Source organism: Grampus griseus (assembly GCF_964374135.1).
Source record: "Grampus griseus genome assembly, chromosome: 11".
Classification (NCBI taxonomy): Eukaryota; Metazoa; Chordata; class Mammalia; order Artiodactyla; family Delphinidae; genus Grampus; species Grampus griseus.
The window spans coordinates 80,245,260-80,263,603 of NC_139005.1; the positions used below are offsets into that span (position 1 = coordinate 80,245,260).

Consider the following 18,344-nt stretch of genomic DNA (forward strand, 5'->3'; position numbering starts at 1 on the left):
GTGTTCTTGAAAGCAATTCCATATTCTTTCCTTTACACTCTCTTCTCAGTTTTTAGTATGAGAAAAAGATTGGAGAGTCAGGGAGGAATAGGGTGAGTAAGGGCAGATACAGATGGAGATTTTCATTGTCTTTAGTCATCTTGAGAGGTATATGTTTGCTTTTGTTCTGGGTGTTCTGAGAAATCAAAGTTGAAGTTAATATGCTAGCCACATTTTCTTACTTCTCTTGGAAATTCTGAGGCTGAGACCTCAGCCTTGCTCTCTTTGGTTTTTATGGTATTACTTGAGTAACCATTTCAGAGTTCTCTTCATTCATGCTTGTTTTGTTTTGGATTTCAGTAAGGACAGTCCTGTGTGAAGGTGGAGTACCACAGAGGCCCGTTGTTTTTGTTACTAGGAGGAAACTAGTGAATGCAATTCAGCAGAAGCTCTTCAAACTGAGTGGTGAACCGGGATGGGTCACCATATATGGAATGGCAGGTTGTGGGAAGTCTGTATTAGCTGCAGAAGCTGTTCGAGATCATTCTTTCTTAGAAGGTAAGTTTTGATTACCATTGCTGGCTAAGAAGATATTGTTTAGGCATTGCATTAGTTTCCTGTTGCTGCTGTAATAAATTACCAAAACTTTTGGGGGCTTAAAACAACACAAATTTATTATCTTGAAGTTCTGGAGGTCAGAAGAGAAAAATAGCTCTTACTGAGCTAAAATCCAAGTGTCAGCAGTGCTTAGTTCCCTTTGGAGGCTCTAGGGAGAATCCTTTTCCTTGCATTTCCCAGCTTCTAGAGGTGGCCTGCATTCCTTGACTCATGGTCCATTTCCCCATTTTCAAAGCTGGCAGTGCATAGCATCTTCAAATCTTTCTCTCTTCTCTGGTCTTTGCTTCTGTCATCACATCTCCTCCCCTGACTTTCTTGCCTCCCTCTTACAGGGGCCCTTGTGATTACATGGGCCCCACTGGATAATCAAGGATTATCTCATCTCAGAATCCTTAATTTAATCGCATTTACAAAGTCCCTTTTGCTGTGTAAGGTGATATATTTACAAGTTCTGTGGAATATGTTGTGGAGATCATTGGCTGGTGCGGGGGAGCGGGGTGGGGGGGCATTTTTCTGCCTACCACAGGTGATTGAATTTGAATTTTATTTTCTGCCCTGCCTGTCACAATCAGGCTTGACTAGCCAGGCCAATAAATTCATGTGTTACCAGATGGCACTTATTATCAATGGAATGAAGCTAGTTCCCTCGTATCTTAATAATTGGGGGAATTGTAGGGTTGACAAAGTATCTTGAAAGGTTGTCCAGCTTGTATCCCTGACTTTCAACAGTACTAGACTTACAGCTTCCTGTCAGTTGAGTGTCTGTTTTGGCACAGAGTGTTGTAGGGAAGGAGATAGTTGGAAAGTTGGTTCCAATAAGGACCATCCCAGTGGGAGATTCTCCCATGTATTTGGCATCTGTATTAAATAAACTATTAATTCCATTTCCGCAATTAATTCTATCAGTTACTTATCTTTAAAAATAAAAATCTTTAGTAACTTGTTTATCTTATGTGTAATCTCAAGAAAAAGAAAAATTGTGAGTTGACTGTAACAACCAATGGGTTTTTGCAGGCAGGCTTTATAGATTCATGTGACATCTGGCAACTGATTTCCCTTGCTTCAGATATTCATGTATTCAATAAATACTTGAGAACCTATTATGGATCTTGGCACTGTTTTGGGGCAAAAGGGATTCAAAAAGAAGCCTGTGCATCTAAGGAATTTACTTACGGTCTGGTAAGGGAGGCAGACATACAAACAAATTACATCATGTGTGATAAATTGAACAGTAGAAACAAGTATAAGGTACAAAGTTAGAACAAAGGAAGGAAGCTTTCTGTCTGGGGGAAGAAAATGAACAAGACAGGCTTCCTGAAATGACATTTTAGCTGGAGTTTGAAGGAAGAATAGAAAGAAGTTTGCAAGGCCGACTAGGCAAGGATGGGAGAGTAGAGAAGGTGGGAAGGGTATTGGGTAGTTACTGGAGTGGGGAAGGACATATGGTGCAGAAGAGGATTTAGGACATTTGGCAGGTGTACTGTTGACCCTAATGAGTCTGGTAGGTTCTCAGGGTATTCCCTATCAGGAATATTATATAGCTTCCTCAGTCTTTGGTTGCCTCCATCCATTTTCTGGGGAACTTAAAAAGATAGTTCCTGACTTATAGTGCTTAATAACTTTTTTTGTGTTTACAATATATAATCACCAATTAAGGTAGTTTATGACGGGCTTCCCTGGTGGCACAGTGGTTGAGAGTCCGCCTGCCGATGCAGGGGACACGGGTTTGTGACCCGGTCCAGGAAGATTCCACAGGCCGCGTAGCGGCTGGGCCCGTGAGCCATGGCCGCTGAGCCTGTGCGTCTGGAGCCTGTGCTCCGCAGCGGGAGAGGCCACAACAGTGAGAGGCCCGCAAAAAAAAAGATAGTTTATGACAAGATGACAAAATGAATAGAGTAAATAGTCAGCACCTGAGAGATTTAGAAAGTTGGAGGCTAGGGCACATCTATTGTACACACCTGGTTTTAGTTAATACTTCACAGCCCTTGTTAACAGTATTGATCATACTCTTGTCAGAAGTAGGCCTAATTTCCTAAGCCCTGGTTTTTCTCCTTTGTCATTGTAGAGAAGTTTCATGAGACTCAGAGCCATGCACATTTCAGGGCTAAGGATTTATTTATTTATTCACTTTTTTTTTCCCCTCTCCTGCAAAGTTGATCACCAAGGATATTTCAGGATAAAATTGGTTTAAATTTCTTTAGTGTGAAGAAATGGTCTTCCTTTCAATATAGTGATGAATTTCCTTTAAACTATGTATTTATAATATACCAATTTATAGGGTTAAAATGTGCTCTTGAAATCAGTTTTAATCGCTCTATATTATTGGGGTGAATTTTCAATTTTAGGGGTTAAAATTGACCAACAACTTATGGAATTAACTAGCCAGGAATCATATTGTATGAATTGTGGTCTCGGAATAGATTTTCACCACTTTGTTTTGAGAAAATGCCAGAGATACTAGCAATTGTCCAGTGCATAATGAGCTTAATTCATATCCCTTATAAGCTTTTGTGAGATCTCAAGTACGGAAGATTGAGTAAATCATATTTAGTTTATAGCCCATTATCCTATTAGGTCTATCTAAGGCTTAGCTTCTTGCTGTGTTTATTTCCTTTTAAAAATTTCCCATTCTCATTTCCCTCCTCTAAAGGAAAACACACTCCTCCTATGTGTTTCCTTTACACAACTACAACACTGCTTCATTTCTGACACCAGATGTGTGAGTTTTCCACACATCCAGCAATTCTTCAACACGAGCTGGGTGTCCTGTGATTTAACTCACTTCTGAAACTATCTACCTGGAGATAGCATCAGATCCCATAGGTTAAGGGTTCAGTCCTACAAGACTGCCCCCTAACCCCTTCACATGCCAATTGCTAGTCCAGGTTGTTTGTTACCTGTGCTTCTGACAACTATACTTATTAGATTACTGGTTTATTATACAAGGATAAAACTCTGGAACAGCCAGATGGAAGAGATGCATGGGGCACGTATGTGGGAAGGGGTGTAGAGCTTCCGTGCCCAATTTGGATGTATCACTCTTCCTACATCTCCTTGTGTTCAGCAACCCAGATGCTCTGTGAATCTTGCCCTTTTGGTTTTTTTATGGAGTCTTCATTCATTATGTAGGTATGATTGATTAAATCATTGGCTGATTGTGATTGAACTCAATCTCCAGCCACTTACTCCCCTCTCCTCTGGAGGTCTGGAGGGTGGGGCTGAAAGTTCCAACTCTAATCAAGGGGTTGGTTCCTCTGGTAACCAGCCCCTATCCTTAGGTTATTTAGGGGCTTTTCAGAAATCACTTTATTAACAGAAACTCAGGTGTGGTTAAAAGGGGCTTGTTATATGAATAATGTAAGACACCATTTCACTTTTATACCCTGGAGCTATTTCAGGAACAAAACTAAATAGTATAACAAAAGATGCCCCTAAGGCTCTTCTTATATGGGAAATTACAAGGATCTTAGAGCTGTGTGCCAGGAAGAGTGATGAAAACCAAATATATATTTAATCACAGAATTACACCTCCCCATAGGCGATCTTTCTAATGTATTTATTGTATATTCTTTGTAAATGTATGTGTAACGTATGTTTTCTTGTAAAATGTTTGTTTATATGTAAATATTTTAAATTTGCATACATGTTAAAGTGTTAATTATTTTCTTCTGTTTCTTATCTCACTTGACACTATGTTTTTAAGATTTATCCTTGTTGTATGTACATATTATTTGTTACACCTGATTGCTATCCTCCATGGGGTACCTCCAATACATTTTATTGTTCATTCCCTAGTTAATAGATATATAGATTGTCTCCAACTCTTTGCTGCCCCAGCAAAGCTCGGTTGAACTTTTACAGATATGAGAATTTCTTGAGTATATGTAGCTAGGACCAGAATCTCTAAGTTACAGGATATATAAATATCAAATTTGATTGCCCTCCAATCTGTGCCTTCCCATCAATAGCATGTGAGGGCTCCTGTATCCTCACTTCTTTAGTGACACTAGGTATCATCCAGCTTTGTAATTTTTGCCAGGCCAGCAGGTGTAAAGTGATATCTTTTAATTTGCATTTCTCTGATAACTTGAGTTTGACCATTTCTTCATAAGCTTTTTAGGCTTTTGGGTTTCCTTGTTTATAAATTTTGTTGATAACATTTGTCGGTTTTTCCATTTTGTTGCTTTTTAGGAGTTTCTTATATATTCTAGATAGTAGGGCTTGTTGCTTTTAGACTTGGTAAATACTTTCTCCTTATATTATCTGTATTAATTTTGTCCTGGATGTCCTTGATAGAAATCTTTAATTTTGATGTAGTCAAATTAATTTTTTTGCCTTCTAATTTGTGTTTCCTGAATTTTCTTAAGTAGTCCTATTATAGTCTTACCATTCATATTTAGCTTTTTTAAAAAATAAATTTATTTTATTTTTGGCTGCGTTGGGTCTTGGTTCCTACACTCAGGCTTTCTCTAGTTGTGGCGAGCGGGGGCTACTCTTGGTTGCCGTGCGCGGGCTTCTCACTGCAGTGGCTTCTGTTGTTGCAGAGCATGGGCTCTAGGCGTGTGGGCTTCAGTAGTTGTGGCTCGCAGGCTCTAGAGTGCAGGCTCAGTAGTTGTAGCGCACAGACTTAGTTGCTCCGCGGCATGTGGGATCTTCCCGGCCCAGGGCTCAAACCTGTGTCCCCTGAATTGGCAGGCAGATTCTTAACCACTGCACCACCAGGGAAGCCCCATATTTAGCTTTTTAATCTATTTGGAGTCTGCTTTTGTATATCCACTAGTTCAAGAGTAGATACTTTCCTAAAGAAAAAAAATTTTTTTTTTTTTGGCCGTGCTGCATGGCATGCAGGATCTTAGTTCCCTGACCAGGGATTGAACCCGTGCCCCCTGCAGTGGAAGCGTGGAGTCTTAACTACTGGACTGCCTGGGAAGTCCCCCTAAAGATGAATTTTAATCTCTGGAGTTCATTTCCATTCTAAAATATAGGAATATTAGATTTTTGCTGTTTAATTGTAGTATAAAACCTTTTTTTTTCTTTTGTAAGTGGGTAACTGTATGGGTTACAAACTTCATTAAAACTGTGTTCCTACAGAAATTTTGTTATCTTAGAACGATGTTTGGTGTAAATTAATACTATTAAGTGCTTGCTTCGGCAGCACATATACTAAAATTGGAATGATACAGAGAAGATTAGCATGGCCCCTAATCCTTGCACAAGGATGACACGCAAATTCGTGAAGCGTTCCATATTTTTTTTTCATGCCCGAGGCTTTTTGTTCTTATTTTGATTAACATTTTTGGAAGGATTCTTCAAGAATAAAATAAATCACATACCTACAGCAAAAAAAAAAAAAAAATACTATTAAGTTCTTAACTACTTATGCCTATACATTTTTAGGAAACCCACTTTCCTTTTGAAAGTTCAACCCTTTATTTATTTATTTAGGGAAATTATAAAGAGTTGATGTATTTTTAAACCATTCATACAATTTTATTTAAGTGCTGAGTTTTTAAAGTATGAAAGTTTTCTTCAGAGGCTGTCTACCTATTTGCTTCCTTCTTTCCCAAGATTTCCTTGATGCTGTTAGATTATTAATTGCTACCTGCATAAACCTCATGTGAAAGTAGGAGGGGTTAATTTTCTCTGAATAAAGGCAATTTTCCTCTGATTAAGTTTCTCTGAATGAAATTATAGGTACAAGCCTCATTCAAGGCTAAATTGCTCCCTCTTGTGCCCATAGTCAAGATGTTTAGATTCTTTCTGAAATGCAAAATTAATGCTTCTGTATTTAACTGTCTTACTGTGATGGTAGGAGATTTGCAGATCAGTTGGTCTTTTGGGCTTTTTGTCTTTCTTTTTAAAGCTAATAATGTTTTATTTTTCTTGCGTATGTTAATAATGCCCTAATTTAGTTTTAAATTTAGGAGAGAAAGACCTTTTATACTGTAGATAATAGATACTTAAATTTATTTTTATTTATTTTTTGAATTTTTGAGTTTTGTTTTATTTATTTTTTTATACAGCAGGTTCTTATTAGTCATCAGTTTTTTTTTTTTTTTTTTTTTTTTTTTTGGCGGTACGCGGGCCTCTCACTGTTGTGGCCTCTCCAGTTGTGGAGCACAGGCTCTGGACGTGCAGGCTCAGCGGCCATGGCTCACGGGCCCAGCCGCTCCGCAGCATGTGGGATCTTCCCGGACCGGGGCACGAACCCGTGTCCCCTGCATCAGCAGGCGGACTCTCAACCACTGCGCCACCAGCTAAGCCCTAGTCATCAGTTTTATACACATCAGTGTATACATGTCAATCCCAATCTCCCAATTCAGCACACCACCATCCCCATCCCCCCATGGCTTTCCCCGCCTTGGTGTCCATACGTTTGTTGTCTACATCTGTGTCTGAACTTCTGCCCTGCAAACTGGTTCATCTGTACCATTTATCTAGGTTCCACATACATGCGTTAATATACGATATTTGTTTTTCTCTTTCTGACTTACTTCACTCTGTATGACAGTCTCTAGATCCATCTACGTCTCAACAAATGACTCAACTTTGTTCCTTTTAATGGCTGAGTAATATTCCATTGTATGTATGTACCACATCTTCTTTCTCCATTCGTCTGTCGATGGGCATTTAGGTTGCTTCCATGACCTGGCTATTGTAAATAGTGCTGCAGTGAACATTGGGGTGCATGTGTCTTTTTGAAATATGGTTTTCTCTGGGTATATGCCCAGTAGTGGGATTGCTGGATCATATGGTAATTCTATTTTTAGTTTTTTAAGGAACCTCCATACTGTTCTCCATAGTGGCTGTATCAATTTACATTCCCACCAGAAGTTTCCCTTTTCTCCACACCCTCTCCAGCATTTGTTGTTTGTAGATTTTCTGATGATGCCCTTTCTTTTTTTTTTTTTTTTTTTTTTGCGGTACGCGGGCCTCTCACTGTTGTGGCCTCTCCCGTTGCGGAGCACAGGCTCCGGACACACAGGCTCAGCTGTCATGGCACACGGGCCCAGCCGCTCCGCAGTATGTGGGATCTTCCCGGACCGGAGCACGAACCTGTGTCCCCTGCATTGGCAGGCGGACTCTCAACCACTGCGCCAACAGGGAAGCCCACACTTTTTTTTTTCTTTTTTTTTTTTTTGCGGTACATGGGCCTCTCACTGCTGTGGCCTCTCGCGTTGCAGAGCACAGGCTCTGGATGCACAGGCTCAGCAGCCATGGCTCACGGGCCCAGCCGCTCCGCGACAACGTGGGATCCTCCCGGACTGGGGCACGAACCCGTGTCCCCTGTATCAGCAGGCGGACCCTCAACAACTGCGCCACCAGGGAAGCCCTGATGATGTCCTTTCTAACTGGTGTGAGGTGATACCTCACTGTAGTTTTGATTTGCATTTCTCTAATAATTAGTGATGTTGAGCAGCTTTTCATGTGCTTGGCCATCTGTATGTCTTCTTTGGAGAAATGTCTATTTAGGTCTTCTGCCCATTTTTGGATCGGGTTGTTTGTTTCTTTAATATTGAGCTGCATGAGCTGTTTATATATTTTGGAGATTAATCTTTTGTCCATTGATTCATTTGCAATTATTTTCTCCCATTCTGAGGGTCTTCTTTTCATCTTGTTTATGGTTTCCTTTGCTGTGCAAAAGCTTTTAAGTTTCATTAGGTCCCATTTGTTTATTTTTGTTTTTATTTCTGTTACTCTAGGAGGTGGATCAAAAAAGATCTTGCTGTGATTTATGTCAAAGAGTGTTCTTCCTGTGTTTTCCTCTAAGAGTTTTATAGTGTCTGGTCTTACATTTAGGTCTCGAATCCATTTTGAGTTTATTTTTGTGTATGGTGTTAAGGAGTGTTCTAATTTCATTCTTTTACATGTAGCTGTCCAGTTTTCCCAGCACCACTTATTGAAGAGACTGTCTTTTCTCCTTTGTATATCCCTGCCTCCTTTGTCATAGATTAGTTGACCATAGGTGCATGGGTTTATCTCTGGCCTTTCTATCCTGTTCCATTGATCTATATTTCTTTTCTTGTGCCAGTACCGTATTGTCTTGATTACTATAGCTTTGTAGTATAGCCTGAAGTCAGGGAGTCTGATTCCTCCAGCTCTGTTTTTTTCCCTCAAGACTGCTTTGGCTATTCGGGGTCTTTTGTGTCTCCATACAAATTTCAAGAATTTTTATTTTAGTTCTGTAAAAAATGCCATTGGTAATTTGATAGGGATTGCATTGATTCTGTAGATTGCTTAGGGTAGTATAGTCATTTTCACAATATTGATTCTTCAATCCAAGAACATGGTATATCTCTCCATCTGTTGGTATCATCTTTAATTTCTTTCATCAGCGTCTTACAGTTTTCTGCATACAGGTCTTTTTTCTCCCTAGGTAGGTTTATTCCTAGGTATTTTATTCATTTTGTTGCAATGGTAAATGGGAGTGTTTCCTTAATTTCTCTTTCATATTTTTCATCATTAGTGTATAGGAATGCAAGAGATTTCTGTGCATTAGCTTTGTATCCTGCAACTTTACCAAATTGATTGATTAGCACTAGTAGTTTTCTGGTGGTAATCAATCAGTGCTAATCTGATTGATTAGCACTAGTAGTTTTTAGGATTCTCTATGTATAGTATCATGTCATCTGCAAACAGTGACAGTTTACTTCTTCTTTTCCAATTTGTATTCCTTTTATTTCTTTTTCTTCTCTGATTGCCATGGCTAGGACTTCCAAAACTATGTTGCGTAATAGCGGTGAGAGTGGATATTCTTGTCTTGTTCCTGATCTTAGAGGAAATGCTTTCAGTTTTTCAAAATTGAGAATGATGTTTGCTGTGGGTTTGTTGTATATGGCCTTTATTATGTTGAGGTAGGTTCCCTCTATGCCCACTTTCTGGAGAGTTTTTATCATAAATGGGTGTTGAATTTTGTCAAAAGCTTTTTCTTCATCTATTGAGATGATCATATGGTTTTTCTTCTTCAATTTGTTAATATGGTGTATCACATTGATTGATTTGCATATAGTGAAGAATTCTTGCATCGCTGGGATAAATCCCACTTGATCATGGTGTATGATCCTTTTAATGTGTTGCTGGATTCTGTTTGCTAGTATTTTGTTGAGGATTTTTGCATCTATATTCATCAGTGATATTGGTCTGTAATTTTCTTTTTTTGTAGTATTTTTGTCTGGTTTTAGTATCAGGGTGATGGTGGCCTCATAGAATGAATTTGGGCGTGTTCCTTCCTCTGCAATTGTTTGGAAGAGTTTGAGAAGGATGGGTGTTAGCTCTTCTCTAAATGTTTGATAGAATTCACGTGTGAAGCCATCTGGTCCTGGACTTTTGTTTGTTGGAAGATTTTTAATCACAGTTTCAATTTCATTACTTGTGATTGGTCTGTTCATATTTTCAATTTCTTCCTGGTTCAGTCTTGGAAGGTTTTACCTTTCTAAGAATTTGTCCATTTCTTCCAGGTTGTCCATTTTATTGGCGTAGAGTTGCTTGTAGTAGTCTCTTTGGATGCTCTGTATTTCTGTGGTGTCTGTTGTTCTCCTTTTTCATTTCTAATTTTATTGATTTGAGTCCTCTCCTTCTTTTTCTTGATGAGTCTGGCTAATGGTTTATCAATTTTGTTTATCTTCTCAAAGAACCAGCTTTTATTTTTTTGATCTTTGCTATTGTTTGTTTCTATTTCATGTATTTCTGCTCTGATCTTTATGATTTCCTTCCTTCTGCTAACTTTAGGTTTTGTTCTTCTTTCTCTAGTTTCTTTAGGTGTAAAGTTAGATTGTTTATTTGAGATTTTTCTTGTTTCTTGATGTAGGCTTGTATAGGTATAAACTTTCCTCTTAGAACTGCTTTTGCTGCATCCCATAGGCTTTGGATCATCGTGTTTTCACTGTCATTTGTCTCTAGGTATTTTTTGATTTCCTCTTTGATTTCTTCAGTGTTCTGTTGGTTATTTAGTAATGTATTGTTTAGCCTCCATGTGTTTGTTATGTTTTCTTCCCTGTAATTCATTTCTAATCTCATGGTGTTGTGGTCCGAAAATATGCTTGATAAGATTTCAGTTCTTAAACTTACTGAGGCTTGATTTGTGACCCAAGATGTGATCTATCCTGGAGAATAGTCCTTGTGCACTTGAGAAGAAAGTGTAATCTACTGTTTTTGGGTGGAATGTCCTATAAATATCAATTAAATCTATCTGGTCTGTTGTGTCATTGAAAGCTTCTGTTTCCTTATTTATTTTCATTTTGGATGATCTGTCCATTGGTGTAAGTGGGGTGTTAAAGTCCCCCACTATTACTGTGTTACTGTCGATTTCCTTTTTTATAGCTGTTAGCAGTTGCCTTATGTATTGAGGTGCTCCTATGTTGTGTGCATATATATTTATAATTGTTATATCTTCTTCTTGGATTGATTCCTTGATCATTATGTAGTGTCCTTCTTTGTCTCTTGTAATATTCTTTATTTTAAAGTCTATTTTATGTGATATGAGTATTGCTACTCCACCTTTCTTTTGATTTCCATCTGCATGGAATATCTTTTTTCACCCCCTCACTTTCAGTCTGTAATGTCCCTAGGTCTGAAGTGGGTCTCTTGTAGATAGCATATATAGGGTTCTTGTTTTTTTTTTTTTTTGCGGTATGTGGGCCTCTCACTGTTGTGGCCTCTCCCGTTGCGGAGCATAGGCTCCGGACGTGCAGGCTCAGCGGCCATGGCTCACGGGCCCAGCTGCTCTGCGGCATGTGGGATCTTCCCGGACTGGGGCACGAACCCGTGTCCCGTGCATCGGCAGGCGGACTCTCAACCTCTGCACCACCAGGGAAGCCCTGGTTCTTGTTTTTATATCCATTCAGCAAGCCTGTGTCTTTTGGTTGGAGCAGTTAATCCATTCACGTGTAAGGTAATTATTGATATGTATGTTCCTATGACCATTTTCTTAATTGTTTTCAGTTTGTTTTTGTAGGTCCTTTTCTTCTCTTTTGTTTCCCACTTAGAGAAGCTCCTTTAGCATTTGTTGTAGAGCTGGTTTGGTGGTGCTGAATTCTCTTATCTTTTGTTTGTCTGTAAAGCTTTTGATTTCTGCATTGAATCTGAATGAGATCCTTGCTGGGTAGAGTAATCTTGGTTGTACGTTCTTCCCTTTCATCACTTTAAGTATATCATGCCACTCGCTTCTGGCTTGTAGAGTTTCTGCTGAGAAATCAGCTGTTAACCTTATGGGAGTTCCCTTGTATGTTATTTGTCATTTTTCCCTTGCTGCTTTCAAGAATTTTTCTTTGTCTTTAATTTTTGCTAATTTAATTGCTGTGTGTCTTGGCGTGTTTCTCCATGGGTTTATCCTGTATGGGACTTGCTGTGCTTCCTGGACTTGGGTGGCTATTTCCTTTCCCATGTTAGGGAAGTTTTTGCCTATCATCTCTTCAAATATTTTCTCTCGTCCTTTCTATCTCTCTTCTCCTTCTGGGACCCCTATAATGCAAATGTTGTTGCATTTAATGTTGTCCCAGAGGCCTCTTAGGCTGTCTTCATTTCTTTTCAATCTTTTTTCTTTATTCTGTTCTTCAGCAGTGAATTCCACCATTTTGTCTTCCAGGTCACTTATCCATTCTTCTGCCTCAGTTATTCTGCTATTGATTCCTTCTAGTGTATCTTTCATTTCATTTACTGTATTGTTCATCTCTGTTTGTTTGTTCTTTAATTCTTCTAGGTCTTTGTTAAACATTTCTTGCCTCTTCTCGATCTTTGCCTCTATTCTTTTTCTGAGGTCCTGGATCATCTTCACTATCATTATGCTGAATTCTTTTTCTGAAAGGTTGCTTATCTCCACTTCCCTTAGTTGTTTTTCTGGGGTTTTATCTTGTTCCTTCATCTGGTACATAGCCCTCTGCCTTTTCATCTTGTCTATCTTTCTGTGAATGTGGTTTTTGTTCCACAGGCTGCAGGATTGTAGTTCTTCTTGCTTCTGCTGTCTGCCCTCTGGTGGATGAGGCTATCTAAGAGTCTTGTGTAAATTTCCTGATGGGAGGGACCTGTGGTGGGTAGAGCTGGCTGTTGCTCTGGTGGGCGGAGCTCAGTAAAACTGTAATCCACTTGTCTGCTGATGGGTGGGGCTGGGTTCCCTCCCTGTTGGTTGTTTGGCCTGAGGCATCCCAACACTGGAGCCTACCAGGGGCTTTTTGGTGGGGCTAATGGCAGACTCTGGGAGGGCTCAAGCCAAGGAGTACTTCACAGAACTTCTGCTACCAGTGTCCTTGTCCTCACGGTGAGCCACAGCCACCCCCCCCCCCACCTCTGCAGGAGACCCTCCAACACTAGCAGGTAGGTCTGGTTCAGTCTCCCCTGGGGTCACTGCTCCTTCCCCTGGGTCCTGATGTGCACACTACTTTGTGTGTGCCCTCCAAGCGTGGAGTGTCTGTTTCCCCCAGTCCTGTCAGAGACCTGCAATCAAATCCCGCTAGGCTTCAAAGTCTGATTCTCTGGGAATTCCTCCTCCCATTGCCGGACCCCCAGGTTGGGAAGCCTGACGTGGGGCTCAGAATCTTCACTCTAGTGGGTGGACTTCTGTGGGTGGACTTCTGTGGTGTAAGTGTTCTCCAGTCTGTGAGTCACCCACCCACCAGTTATGGCATTTGATTTTACCGTGATTGTGCCCCTCCTACCATCTCATTGTGGCTTCTCCTTTGTCTTTGCATGTGGGGTATCTTTTTTGGTGAGTTCCAGTGTCTTCCTGTCGATCATTGGCCAGCAGCTAGTTGTGATTCTGGTGTTCTCACAAGAGGGAGTGAGAGCACGTCCTTCTACTCTGCCATCTTGGTTCCTCGCTTGATACTTAAATTTAAATCTGAAAAATTCATTAGCTAGTTGTATCAGGATACTTTCTTTGCCTTGTCTTTAATCCTGGGATGATTTTAGAAAATCTTAAATAGAAAGTGCAAATTAAAAAATAACACTTCAGGAGCAACAGGTATTTTAAAACTGTGTTTTTTACATAACAGTTGTAGTATCTTCATTTAAAAAGAAGTAAAGTTCTTTCCATTTGCCCTTCTGTTCTTTCTCCTAAATTCGTCACCAGTGGTAGTCATGGTTAACAGTTTAGAGTGAGTTTTTCCAAACTTTTTCCTGTGCATTTACAATCATGTATACACAGAGAACATAGCTAAAAGTAACATAGTCAAAGTAAGTGAAGCCTCACGGATTTACTGTTCCATAAGTGCTGACTCAACCTGAAGCAAGCCTAGAGAACGTCAGGAAGCTTTCAGGAATAGAGTAGGGCTTGTTTACCTTCTTCTAAGACATTGGCACTGGTCATCAAACCATGCTTCACGGCCTTGCCTTACCTCACTTACTGCAGAGTTCTATTTCTTCTGGTCATTTGTGTTTTCAAAAAATATTTATCTATTTATTTTGGCTGTGCCGGGTCTTTGTTGTGGCACGCAGGCTTCTTAGTTGTGGCATGCATGCGGGCTCTAGTTCCCCAACCAGGGATCAAACCCAGGCCCTCTGCATTGGGAGCACGGGGTCTTACCCACTGGACCACAGGGAAGTTCTTGGTCATTTGTTATCTTTTAGATTCTCTTGTAGTTACTACTCAGTTCATTGCTAAATTCTGATCTAGGTCCCCTCCCCTCATTCCCAAGCCTTTGCTATACCTTCTAGACTCCTCTGTGATCAGGAGGCTCCTCTATATCATCAGCCCTTCTTAGAATATTTGCCTCCTTGCCTTACGTGAAACTGGGCAGTTCCTTGAGGATACCACCTTCTCCATAGCCTCCTTCAGTGGTGTGGCAACTTTTTTCCCTTTCTGTTCCACATATTTCAGCACCAGGAAATGGATGGATGCTGTCCTTGCTCTCTGTTGCCTCGTCCAGGCCATTAATACTTCCTTCTCCAGCTAAATTCTTTGTCCTTTGAGGTTCATTTTTCTAATCTTTCCCTGTTATGTTATTGCCCTCTCATTCATTGATGATTGGAGTTCTTAGTTATAAATTTAAGGCCTTCTCCTGTTGGCCCTCTTAGTAATTTTGATATCTATGTGGATGCGTCATCCAAAAACTTGGCCTCTCAGTTTCTTGACTTCTTTATCTGCAGTGACCATTTTCTTCACTCCCCTTCAGCCATATAATTCACTGATCACAGGCTGGATCCCGGCCCATGGCATTACCAGAAACGATACCGGTTTTGAAATCTTGATGTTAAACATTCTATACTACTCTTTGCCTACCTCCATCTATTCTATTTTTTGAGTTCACTACAGTTTTCTGACCTGTGAGGGCTTATCCCTTAATTCCCTAATATCCTCACTGTTTATCCCATCAGCCCCCTCTTAGGTTTGGGCCTAGATTTTTATTGCCCATTATTTAATTGCTCCTCAGCGTATATTCTTCACTCTTTAGGTCTGTCCTTATCTTGGGTGAAAGATGATTCCTTCTCTATTGCTAGGAGATGGAATAGGTATTCTTCTTGATCCTCATTGCTTCATCCAGACATTACTTCCTTTCTCCTTGCTGAAGAAATCACCCAACTGAGTTCCAATTTAAATTCATGATCATAAACCTTGGCAGTTTTACTAGGTTCATTTAGTGGATGTGTAACCATTGCATTGGGGTTTGTAGGGTGTAATCAGAAAACAACTTTAGGGCTTCCTTGGTGGCGCAGTGGTTGAGAGTCCCCCTGCCGATGTAGGGGACATGGGTTCGTGCCCCGATCCGGGAAGATCCCACATGCCACGGAGCGGCTGGGCCCGTGAGCCATGGCCGCTGAGCCTGTGCATCCGGAGCCTGTGCTCCGCAACGGGAGAGGCCACAACAGTGAGAGGCCCGTGTACCGCAAAAAAAAAAAAAAAAAAGAAAACAACTTTACTCTTTTCCTTCGTTGCCTGCTCTAAACTCTTCTCTGGGCCTGATTCTTTCCCTGGCCTTGTATAGGTTCAGAGTATCCAGGTCATTTCACTAATTAAAGTGTCAGGTCCTGGGAATTCCCTGGGGGTCCAGTGGTTAAGACTTGGGCTTTCACTGCTGTGGACCTGAATTCGATCCCTGGTCAGGGAGCTAAGATACCACAAGCTGCGTGGTGTGGCCAAAGAAAAAAAAAAAGTCAAGTTCTATTTAATACGCTAAATTTCACTTATATATAATGTTCTCCTCTTCCTCAGTTGGGCCTGCCTTAGGCTTTGGAAGCCTGCAGTGGAAGAAGAGATTAAGATGGACATTGCAGGTTGTTTCCAGTTTTTTCCTGTTGTAGACAGTGCTGTGGTGAATATCCTGTGGAGGCAGAATAGTTTAGAAGTAGAGCATTGACACTGGATGTTTGAATCCCAGCTCTGGGATTCAACCTTTCTGTACCTCAGTTTCCTCATCTGTAATATGGGGATGATAATGGTATCTGCTTGATAGTCTACTCTGGGGATTAAATGTAGATTAATATGTAGAACTCTTAGGAAAGTGTTCAATAAATGTCTGTCATAAGAAGATCTTTGTGCATATATACAAATATTTCTTTTAGATGATTACATTTTTAAAATAGTGATTTCTTTTTGTACTTAATTATTTGTGAATGTCAGTAAATAAGTTGCCCTTTGGTGTAATAAAACTCATTTATCTTTGTATCTATTTTTTGCTTTTTCTCATACATTTATGATCATATAATATAAATCTTTATGGTTAATGCCACTGGTCTGATCTAATGCTGCTGTTCCCCATATTTTATTTATTTATTTTTAAATTTTTATTCATTAATTTTTTTGGCTGCATTGGATCTTCGTTGCTGCGTGTGGGCTCTTTGGTTGTGGCAAGTGGGGGCTACTCTTCATTGGGGTGCGCAGGCTTTTTGTTGCAGTGGCTTCTCTTGTTGCAGAGCATGGGCTCTAGGTGCGTGGGCTTCAGTAGTTGTGGCACACGGGATTCAGTAGTTGTGGTGTGCAGGCTCAGTAGTTGTGGGGCATGGGCTTAGTTGCTCTGTGGCATATGGGATCTTCCTGGACCAGGGCTCGAACCCCTGTCCCCTACATTGGCAGGTGGATTCTTGACCACTGCACCACCAGGGAAGTCCCTCCCCATATTTTATACATAGGGACCCCTCTTACTTTTTTTATATCTATATAGAGCTGATTACGTATAGTCTATGAAAGCTTAAGATTTTTGGTTCCGATAATATGTATGTAAAAATGTGTATTTTAAGATATGCTATATGCTGTGGCTTGATTAACAAAAATGATGATGAAAGTTGACAGTAACAGTAATAATAATGTCTGTTGTTATATAATGCTTACTAGTTCAAAGCTTAATATTTGTAAGGTGCTCTCAGATCCATATCACTAATAATTCTGTCGGTTATAACCCTTTACATTTAGCATAGCAAAACCACATATTTTATATTATTAATTTCTCACAGTAACCCTGAAATAGGTGGGGGTAAACAGTCTTATTCTGGTATAATAAATGAGACAGGTTATTTGCTAAAGATACAATAGCTAATAAGCAGTAGAGCCAGACTTGAACCTAACTTCTTACTTTTAAGTCAGTGTATGGGAACCATAATGAGTGACTTATGTGTTCCTGGACATGAGTGGTTCTCAGAGGTGATTTAGCCCCTCAGGGGACATGTGACAGAGTTTAGAGACATTTTTGGTTGTCGTAACTGGGGAGGGAAAATGCTACTAGCATCTAGTGGATAGAGGCCAGGGAGGCTGTTAAATATCCTATAATGCACAGGACAGTCCCTCACAACAAAGAATTATCTGGCCCCAAATGTGCAGAGTGCTTAGGTTGAGAAACTGTTGTACAGTGATCATTGATGACATAAGATAAAGATTGTGAAATTTTGTTTGGTGAGATTTCACTGATAAGCAGCAGATTAACTCCATACTTCAGTTTCTTCACATCTGCAACTTTTCTTAGATTTGGGCTATAAAGCTCAATAATAACCCTACAAGCAACATATATACTCTGAATCAAGAGAAGTTTGAAGATGTGATGAGATTGAAGATTGGAACAAATCTTTCCTCCTCTTTCAAAGGAGGGCAGCTGTTCAAAGGCCTTAAATTTATTCTTTTCCTCACCAGTTTGTTTCCCAGGGGGTGTGCATTGGGTTTCAGTTGGGAAACAAGACAAATCTGGGCTTCTGATGAAACTGCAGAATCTTTGCACACGGTTGGATCAGGATGAGAATTTCTCCCAGAGGCTTCCACTTAATATTGAAGAAGCTAAAGACCGTCTCCGCATTCTGATGCTGCGCAAACATCCAAGGTACAGATGGTTATACTTATTTGGTGTATGAAGTCCCAGTGAGACTTAACTACTGACATCTTGAGAACATCATAGCCTTTTCTTGCTGTTGGGTAGAGGGTCTAAGAAAGAACCATTGCCTTCCTGCTCTTCCTCTCTCTTGTATTAAAAAAAAGTGTCTGCCACTGACCTTTGCATTGTACATGCCAATTCTCTCTTGTGTGCCATTGTAGGCTCTCAAGAAATATTTCTTAAGTAGGTGAGTTGGTGAATGGTTTTTGTTAAAAGATGCAGACTTTTTACCTTGAATACATTATTTCTAATAGATTAACACAGAACAAGAGACAGAATAAATGCATGCAGGCAACTTGTAAAAGACTGAGTCAGGAAGGATTATTTATTTAAAGGGACCCTTCTGCTGTGTTCTCTTACTTTTTGGGTATACACGTAACTCTTCTACTTCCAAGTACTTTAAGAGTTTGTTTTGTTTATTTCAATAATTAATTAATTTATTAAATAAATGCCATTATAATT

The 18,344-nt window shown here is 40.0% G+C and overlaps 1 protein-coding gene across 1 annotated transcript in view; it reads left to right on the plus strand.

The window, feature by feature from the left end:
* The window catches only part of APAF1 (apoptotic peptidase activating factor 1), a gene marked incomplete at its 3' end in the record, with an annotated part of 88,896 nt that overhangs the window by 3,776 nt on the left and 66,776 nt on the right, over positions 1-18,344 (plus strand). Inside the window, exons 4-5 of the mRNA XM_082666383.1 lie at positions 340-537; positions 17,648-17,831. Coding sequence (XP_082522509.1) covers positions 340-537; positions 17,648-17,831 — 382 coding nt within the window. The remainder of the gene's footprint in view (positions 1-339; positions 538-17,647; positions 17,832-18,344) is intronic.